Source organism: Lasioglossum baleicum, chromosome 1 (assembly GCF_051020765.1).
Source record: "Lasioglossum baleicum chromosome 1, iyLasBale1, whole genome shotgun sequence".
Lineage (NCBI taxonomy): Eukaryota > Metazoa > Arthropoda > Insecta > Hymenoptera > Halictidae > Lasioglossum > Lasioglossum baleicum.
The window spans coordinates 10,630,833-10,640,624 of record NC_134929.1 but is presented as its reverse complement, the minus strand read 5'-3'; the positions used below and the strand labels follow the sequence as shown (position 1 = coordinate 10,640,624).

The 9,792-nt window shown below is 40.5% G+C and overlaps 1 protein-coding gene across 2 annotated transcripts; it reads right to left on the bottom strand.

Moving 5' to 3' along the window:
• Nucleotides 1-990: 990 nt before the first annotated feature.
• Nucleotides 991-8,704, bottom strand: LOC143211862 (polycomb group protein Pc). Of its 2 annotated transcripts, none has more exons than XM_076429922.1 (5): nucleotides 8,563-8,704; nucleotides 5,944-5,987; nucleotides 5,734-5,857; nucleotides 5,204-5,623; nucleotides 991-4,017 (listed from the first exon to the last, which is right to left on the bottom strand). In XM_076429922.1, the coding sequence occupies exons 1-5, from the start codon at nucleotides 8,620-8,622 to the stop codon at nucleotides 3,391-3,393; spliced, it is 1,275 nt and encodes a 424-aa protein (XP_076286037.1). In that variant the 5' UTR covers nucleotides 8,623-8,704; the 3' UTR covers nucleotides 991-3,390. The 2 variants fall into 2 exon arrangements, with proteins under 2 accessions (XP_076286037.1, XP_076286048.1); XM_076429933.1 differs by having other exon boundaries at nucleotides 5,204-5,617.
• Nucleotides 8,705-9,792: the final 1,088 nt, after the last annotated feature.

The following is a 9,792-nucleotide window of genomic DNA, read 5'->3' as shown; positions in this document are numbered from 1 at the left end:
GGGTACTGCAGTTTTCTTATTTCAATCGAATTCTCTACTATTTATTGACTGAAATGTGAACTTCAAAGTTACAATACGAGACTATTCGAACATCTTTCCGAAATTCTAATCAGCATTCGTAGCAATCGTATTTATGACTTTATATCCACAAGAGATTCCGACTCGGACGACCTGGATCTGGATCTATACGCGATAGCGCCAAGGTTTAAATGGGCCAAAGTCTATTGACATTTTAAATCGCTAAATTCGACTGAATAAAAGATCTTTTAGAAAAGCAAACCTGTCTGTCTCCGCTGTCTCTTCTGATAAGATGTAGGAATAGATTTCCCGCCTTCATGGCGTAAATCGGCTACTTTATCGATCTAGAAATCATAGATTGATTGTAGCGTTCTCGTAGGAGGCAATTCAAAAACTCTTCGTTGAAGTAGTATTAGAAGGCACAGGAATTATACCCTCTGATGAATCTTCAAGATTTTGTCAAAACGTTTTTGTTAAAATAATAAGGTGCGTCTAAACTCGTGATACGCTCTTATACGTTCCCATAATTATGAAAGTGGTCCAAGTCATATATTTCTGATTTCGAGATATTTAAAGGAAAAGGATATTACCACTAAACGAACTCCATATAATATTAAAATAACAAATGTTGAAATATCGTAAGAAATACATTGAATCAATTTGGTTTAAAATAATATGATGCGAAATAACTGATGAACTCATTTTTTTTTCAATTTCGACTTAGACCACTTTCATAATTACGGGCAAGATTAGTGTTAATTACTGTGAACGAATGTGGGATTTTTTCTTATTCAAAGCGCCCAAAATATTTAGGCGGATTAATATTTAAAAATAATCATTTTATTCCGCTTTTATTGTACACAATCTCTATATAATAATAAAAGAAACGTAAGGAAAGAAAATGTAGGCTTGAAGGGTACGAGCTCGGTGTCGAGTGGATTGAAAAACAAGAAGTACTGAACGCAAGCGAAGTTCAAGTAAAGATTTTATTGAAATATAAGGAATCTGTACCAGACAGAACTAAAATTACCGTTGAATTTGGTACTACCGGGGTTCACATATCGTATATGCCTGCGTAATCGCTGAGTAATCTTCATTATTTTTTTTCCTCCCACGTGTGTATCGTTATAAGTAGTCTGAATATTCTATAAGTACAGAAACAATATCGAAGGTACGCGCACAGTCTATCTCAAAAGTTCTAAAGCTAAAAAGGATCTTCTCTAGACCTGCAGTTGCGGTTTACAAAGTTTACACGTACAACTTAAAAGGGATGGGGGGGAGGGAAGGGGTTTTGTTTCTTCACTTCGGTTTCTATTTACAATAACTGAACCGGTTTAAAGCTACGCGGTCCTTTCGCTCCGTTATCATAGAGTGTTTAAGTTTCTTCACTATGTACAATTTTTACAAGTATACCTCTCTCACGCCTCTCAAATATACAGCATTACATTACAACAATTGAAACGTGCACTCGGGCCCCGTACGGTTCACGTTCTCGCACGGAACCGCGACCTAATCGTACACAAATAGCCCCATCATCGAAAAAAGATAAATCGCTATTTCTTTTATCGCGTCGCTGACAATGGATTGTACACACTATACAAAATATTTAAGCGTGGTTTCATGGAATACTTCGTTTTTCGTTTGTTTCGTTCTTGCTCGCGATCAGCGCGATTCAAATACTCGAAATCATAGGAGAAACGTTCTTTTTTTCTTAACGGGACGCATTTGCATACACAGTCTAATAATACTATACTAAGAGAACGGAAAAATCTAAACACGATTTTTTTTCTTTATATTAGTTACAATAAATAAGCAACGTATATGTTCGATAAGTTTTACGTTTACATTAATTAACTATATCACGGATTTTTTACTGGTTCTGAATGTGCACGCGAACTGGGTACGGTGCGAAGTCGTTTAAAAATTAGAAACGATGCTTTCCGAGTTTACGGCGTGTGTTGTTTTAGGTATTCCATAAGAGATTAGAATTCGGTTGTTGTACTCGGTTTTCTGTTCAAGATGACCGTTCGAGGTAGGAACATCTATTTGGTGACACACTCGACAGACAACCCATCTATTAAATAAAATGGTTCTCTAGATATGCATAAAGATTCTTTGATACCGTTGAAATCGGATCGCGCGCAGCGTTCTTACTAATATTCTGCATCTCACTCTCACTCTCTCTCTCTCATACACACGCACACACTCTCATTCGTGCCACGTCTCACAGACAGTCCCTTACATGCATATGAGAACAGCCGACGGTATAAAAAAATGCAACAGCTAACATTAAATAACACAAAATCAATTCATAACAAAACCGGAAACCGATACAAAAACATATTCACAATGATTTGTAAAGTCATCGCGTGCCATGCGAATCAACGAGTATGCACCCACATGAATCTTGTGATGCTATACAACAACCTGACGAAATCGATGAGCGTGTACACGCCTCTAAACGAATCTAACATCTACGAACGAATGATATACCCTTTTGTGACACGTGATTAGTCGCTAAGAGAAAAGAAAAAGATAAGAAAATTGAAATATTCTATGAAATATGATATAATATCATAATGCTGAGAAATACGTCGCCAGGATAATAAATGTTAATTTCTTGTTCTATTCATTGAAAAAAAATTCATTCTCGCTTTCTCTCTCGTGTTCTCTTTCTCTCATATTTTTCGGTTCCTTTCAAATTCGCTTCTACGAAGCAGTTTCGATTATACTAAAAACGAATTAGAAAAATATTTCTTTCCAGATCTGTACTATTTACCATAGCAAAGTTTCAAATTAATTTACTAATTTATACACTGTTTCCTCTGCAGAATTCTAGTAGAAGCGGAAATGCAATTAATAAGAAAACGTATTTGCCCTCTCTAATTGTTCTTTTCAGATCTTTTTTGTATTTAGTACAGAGTAAAGGTTTATCAAGCGTTTGTTTTTTTTTTTGTTTTGCAAACGTTCAAGTGTATATCACACGACGTGAACCATGACGTATCGTTTCCATGAGAAATTGTCTCGCGACAATTAGTCTCCATCCTTTCATATCGTTGATTTACACTGTCTTCAAGAAAATTCACGGCCATCGACATCTTCGAGTCGATGCTGTCTGCAATTTCGTTCAGAACGACACAATACCGACAACTAAGCGGTGAAACTTTTCTGTGAATACTATAATATCCCCGGTCCTTCGTGTCGACCACGAAGACTGTCCGTTTGTTTTTCTATTTTTTAGAAAAGTTTTAATCGCCTGGTATAGTCATTGTATTCTCGGCTTACCACTCGACGTGTGAAAATAATTTATATGTACAAATAGTTCGAATCTTAAGTTCATATTATTATTGTAACGTTCCTAGTCAAAGAACGTTAATAGATATCGCTCTTAGGATCCCTCTCCCGGAAGAATCCTTTCTCAGTCTTACACTCCCTGATGGTAACGGTTTTCAGATTCACCGTGACGTCCGTAATGAACACCTGATCGGCGACTGGATTCCTCGCGTGCCAGTAATCCGTACCAGGACTGGACAGAGGGACATACATGTCCGCCTTCGTGATCTCCGTTTGTTTCAGGCTTGACGTGTTGTTGTTATTATTATTGTTGTTGTTGTTATTGTTATTATTATGGTTGTTATTATGACTATGGTGTCCATTCACGACGGGCGTTAACCTGTTGTTGTTCGTGTAAGAGTCTGTAGGACTGGGCGATTTGTGACCGTTTGCGTCGACCGTCACGGCTCCGTTCGACTTCTCCTGTTTTTGTTCCGACAAATGCCTCTTTTTGGTAGGCTGCTCCAGAGGCGTGTCTATCTGAGGAGATAGAGGTGCTGGCGGTGCACGAGGCAGCGAGGGTGGAGGACCGTGAGGCACGTCCGCTTCAGGACGCTTTTTATCCTGCACCGCTGGAGCTGGTGTCGTCGGTACTGCGGGTAGCGGTTCTTCCGGCGTAGATTTCACGCTGGATGACGACGGCCTCCTACCATTAATTTTGTGACTCTGAAATGCATACATCACAATGTTAACCCTTTGCACTCAAAGCAATTTTAATTAGAATATCAGAATGTTTCTTTCAACCCAGATCATTTTTATTCTGTGTAATCTTTTTTACATCGTGCACAGCAGATTGAACCTGTTGAGCTTTTGCAATGTGTAGAATACAGACGAATTTAATAAAATTCAAACTTTTGAATAATGGTGTGGCAATTTCTACTGGCGCCTCAGAATCGCCATTCGAATGCAAAGGGTTAGTCCTTTGCACTCGGAGCTGTTTTAACTGGAAAATTAAACGTTTCTTCCGACTTAGAATAATTCCATTCTATATGATTTGTTTTTTTTTATTCGATGTATATGAAATTGATATAATAACTCATACAATACTTAAATGTTTAGTAATTGATGAGATACCGACATATTTAATGATGAAACAATATTTTGAATAATGGTATCAAGACCGAGTCACCACTCTAATTGCTAAAGGTTAAAACTTCATCTGTTTTCAGAAAACACGGCATACCGAGCGAGCGCCACCGCGCTAATGACTTTCATATCGGAAATTTGAACGTTCTACTAGGGACGAAGCTATCGAAAACGTATTTTCATTGGAGATCGTGGTTTTGAACGTGTATTTACATACACGAACTTTAGCGCGTGACATTTTAAGTACACGGGTACCGTATACTATTTCACGTGCATTAATGCATCCTCATCTTTAGAACATTGATATTAATTTATGTATCGAGACTACGGCTTCACAAATTCCGTTCGTACAACAGTAAATTTAAACATCATTTTTAATAATAGGATTGAACGGTATTGCCGAATCTTTGTTTTTTTTTTGGTGTTTTCCAACAGCCTAAGAATATTATTATTCCAAAAGAAGTCGTTTATTGTTATAACATTAAAACATATCAGATTCTTCTCTGATAAATTAAAGGGTTAGTTGATAACATTTTTTTAATGAGAGTGGCTTCCACATTAATTTTTCTATCTACTTTATATGTATACCCATATTTTGCTTTCGAAAATTAGTAACTGAATTAAAATGCGGATACGTTAATACACGTGTATTTAAGTATACGTGAAATAGTACACGTGTAACCGGTGTACTTATAAATGGCATGTACCGAAGTACGCGTACGTGAAATAGGGATCTCTAATTTCCATTCAACAAATAAATACTCACGTGATAAGTAGGGGACGTAGGATTCAGAGGTAATAATCGAGGAATCTTATTCGGCGGTGGACTCCCACTGCCGCTACTAGGACTGCTTGTGGTGATAGTGACACCGATTTTCCCAGACTCCTTGCTGAGAACCTCGACCTTCCTCTTCGTACCCGTTGGCTCCTTTCTTGGTAACAAAGGACTGTCTACGCTACTGTTGGAACTGTCCGAGTCGACGCTGAACGCGGATACCGATAATTCCGGAGCGATCGGCGATTCGTGTCCATCGAGAGAACTCGGAAGTGTATCCTCGTCGGGTGCAACGGGATTCAAGCGAGTAGCCGACGTGCTACCGGTAGTGGATTCATCTTGACTGTCTTCTCCAACCCGTTCATCTCCACCGGGTTCTTCCTCAACCACCAGATTAGCAAGGACCTGCTCCTACATGAACGATAGTATACATTTCAAAATATTTGTCGTGACTAATTTCTATGTAACACGCTGTTTACTTGTAACAGCGTTAATTTAGAGTATACGGAACGTCTTCGTACATTGTATCTGGCATCCCTCCGCCTGGGTCTCCTCGTCGCCACATCCCCACCCTTTTGACTTTCCTCGTATAATTCAATTAACCTCACGTCTAAAATATTCTCTTCCGGTTCCCACGTGTTGTATCTGAAAGTAGGAAGAAAGTTGTATTCTTGTTCCCTCTGAATTCTGTGCCTACTCTCGTAAGCGAATTGCTTTTATTCTCGACTTACTTTTTGCTCCATCCTTTCCATTTTACGAAATACTCCACCTTGCCCTGCGAACATCAAACGGTTTACTTAGAGAAACATTTATTGCGTAGAAAAATGATATCACGCGTGTACCGACGTCGCGTTACCGTCTCGATCGTTAATAACACAACCGGGAAACGTGTACTACTTTTTAACAGGCTAGCGCGACTTATGATTCACCCTGTACAATTACAACAAATACCGCGGAGAATAATTACAGATCAAATGCGATAATGGCTCGTACATATTTCCGAATCACCTCGGACATACACGTGAAAAAATACTCGCTCCAGATTCGCGTCTGCTCCGATAAATAAGAAAGTATCGAAATATTTGCAAAGATTTTCAAACGCGAATGTATATTATATTTTGTTGCTGAGTTTAACATTTAATTACTCGCATATAGTATTTACAATCTCAAAACATGAAATTTAGTGTTCCAAGCACAAACTAGGAAATATTTATTTCGCATTGAAGTAGTTACTTCAATAAAAATTCAAAAGATTCAATAAAAATTTATCTATGTTGGAGTCATATAAGGTTCCGTGTAAACAGTTACGTAGAAAATGGAGTGCGAGTAACTGAAGGCTAAAAATGGACTCTCGAATCAATCGGTATGGTATCTTCTATCTCGTGACAGAGTTTCAACAGATACAGTGTGTTTGAATTCTGGAAGATCGTAAAAGATTCGATTCAACTGCGCGCGTGACATACATTACAAGTAGTGACGGCGTGCAAAATCACTAACCGTGATTTATCACAGTGATCGCAGAATCACGATCACGATTTTGATTTTAATTTAATTCACGCCGTGATTTTTTCATCTAAAGTAAAGCTCACTGTTATTCTTATTTTTCATCTCGATTGAATTAGAAAAATATCTGCTTATTACGTAAATTTACTTCATCGAATGATAAAAATAAAAAGATTAATTCTTCTTCTCGATTTCGAAATCGTAATATTTATTCAACTTTTAATTACTCGCATATAATATATACAATCTCAAAACTTTAAATGTAGCGTTTCAAGCATAAACAAAGTTTCTTTTATGTTTACGTATGTATTGCTGTGCATAAAGTTTTACGAAACACCAATGTAAAACTTAACAATTATAGGAGACGCAAATGATAGTTTGAGAAACGTCTCTCGAATCTAATAAATTTCATATGAATGCAATTCAACTGACAATTCTGTTTTGATTTCGTTCATGTAAAACATACAGGTTATGTCTCTGTGACTTGCGCGGAAGAACGGTCATTCTCTCCGCCAATCGAAAGCGATCACGAAAATCACGAATCATTGTGAAAATTCACCGTGATTACAAACGTGATCGAATCACGAGTGATCCAAAAGTAATAGTTCACGCCATCCCTAATTGCACCCTAATTGATTCGGTTGACTCCAATTTCTACGCGTACATAACCTATAAAACCGGCGGAAGATAAAAAGAAAAGGGTGTTCGGCGCCAGTGGTCGTTAAGAGAAGACGTGTCGGAATCGAGCCGATCTCGCAAAGATCCGTTTCGCGCGTCTGCGTCAAACACGGCGGATCTTTGAATCCATCTTATCGCGTACGGTCGATAAAACGGGCGGCGTTGACTTGTACGAGAGCCGCAGATACAGCTCACCTATTGGCCATCAGCCAGCGAACGAAAGCGTGCCGACCGGTCGCTGTGCGCAGCTCAGTGTGACAGTTGAAAAACAATGACATAACTGTGCAGGTATAAGGCACATTGGTTTATCACGCATGAGCCGGTCGCAGCTGAGAGATGTGTCTCGCGTGTTCTACGCCGATTTGCAACGTTGTCGGCATCGTTACTCCGAAAATTGCCGGCACCCGTTACCGTGCACCGATTCTTTAAAAAAAATAGACTCTAATTCTGGTTCAGAAACATCTGCAGCTCTAGTTTCAAATGTTCAATTCGGAGTAGTGGTGATGAACTATCGAGGTACTATCGACGATTTGCTTTTACCATCGATAGCTTACTTTCGGGATTGCTATTTGTACAGTTGTAATCGTTTGACTCGACAAACATCGCTAACATCCGAGATAAATCTGATAAAAGATCAACGTGAAAAAATGTTTCAAATTGAAACCTCCAAATTGTAATTACACTTATCAAGTCGTATAAAATTAAAGAAGACAATGTTAAATTTTAATTTTCACAACAGAAACTCATGGTTAGCAGATTCTATTTGATTCCTAATAAAATACCAAAATGATAGAATGATAAGTATGCAAAATATATTGCAGACCATCGCTATCGATAGTTGATAGTCCCAACTATCGGAAGCTATCGAGAGTGCCGACTATCGATAGTTCTCCGCCACTAATTCGGAGTACTTGTTAGTGACAATTCGAGAGTAGAAACGCTCGGATGGAAAGAATGTTGGGAAAATTGTTGGTGGTGTTCGACGGGAGATATCGGGAAGCATCGTATACGATAGAAATCGCGACGGGAGGGGCAGAATTGTTCGTACGATAGGTGGGAAAGAGAAAGAGATCGCAAAGAGGGGAGGAAGCGGCAACGGCGCATAGACAAACAGAGAATCCGTGTTGTGGCGCTACCTGACGGTGACGGTTCGCGTTACATTTACTTACCCGCTTTTCCCTCTTCTTCGTAATCCGTTCCGCAGCATAAACTCTGTCACCTAGATCCATGATCCTTTTAATCCTTGCACGTTAGACGTATGTAAGATCCGTTCGGATATTCGAGAGAATAGCAATGTATGTCACTGGCAGAGACGACACAGAGTAACGTAACAACATATGTACCGACACTGTACTCGGCCACGATACTTCTGGAATCGAGATGACACGACTGAAGAAAACCACACTGAAAACGAGCCGTTGTTTCACCCAACAGGAACGTAGGCGAAGATTTCACTGAACCCTTTTGCGAGCAACACTATTGCGGTATCGTCGTTGACGACAATGGTGTTGCACACGGCATGCAATACGATGGCCACGTGTTTTCGAAGGGCGATCAATTCGATCGCATCCTCGACGTGTGAAACATTTTCGATGACGATCATGTGAAACGAAACGCCGAGACGGCACGTGTTGTCTCGTGTACGAGAATACTCGGCATTGCTCGATGTTTTCCGCACTGATCGGTGTCGGCCGACGACGGTGATTAGAGTGGCGGCTGCTGCTATTTCAGCGGCGAGGCGGCAATGCGACCAATGTTTTTTGAAAGGCCAGTAGTCGCGGTAAGACCGGCGAACACGAGCGAAGTCGGCGTACACGCACGTCCCATCGGGAAGGGAATTTCAGGCGGCACAGTTTGCGCGCCGCGAGTTCTCCGCTCGTGTGTTCACCGCACAATAATCCCGCGTACAATTATAGTCGAGTAAACGGGCCCCGCTCGATCGCAGAGTATCGTCCGTTTTCGGAGTCGTGCGAGTAGTTGGTGTCCGTCTTGGCCGGTAACACGTTTTCTGCTTCTGCTGGTGCTGCTGCGGCTGCTCCCTTCGTGCGAGATCGGGGCTCTCTCGTGACGTCAGCGATTCCCCCTCACCTCGTAAACACCAAACATGGCCGTCGTACGGATATACGCTGGTCGAGTGCGTCCCAAGCTGATGGTGAAAACTAACGTCGATACAGCCACCAGAGACCCGTGGAACCGCGGAAGACACGCGAAAAGACGTTTCCAGTTCTCGTATTTACCAGACAGCTTCTATATACGAGAATATTCGAAAACTGGAGCGATCGAGTCGCAGCGTCTAGCACATTCTGCGGATCGAGGCCGACTAGAGCCGAGGTCTGCCGAACTCCCCTTGCAAGCTTAGTGGACTCGCCCGACCCGCTCGAGGTTAGGAGAGGAGGGGG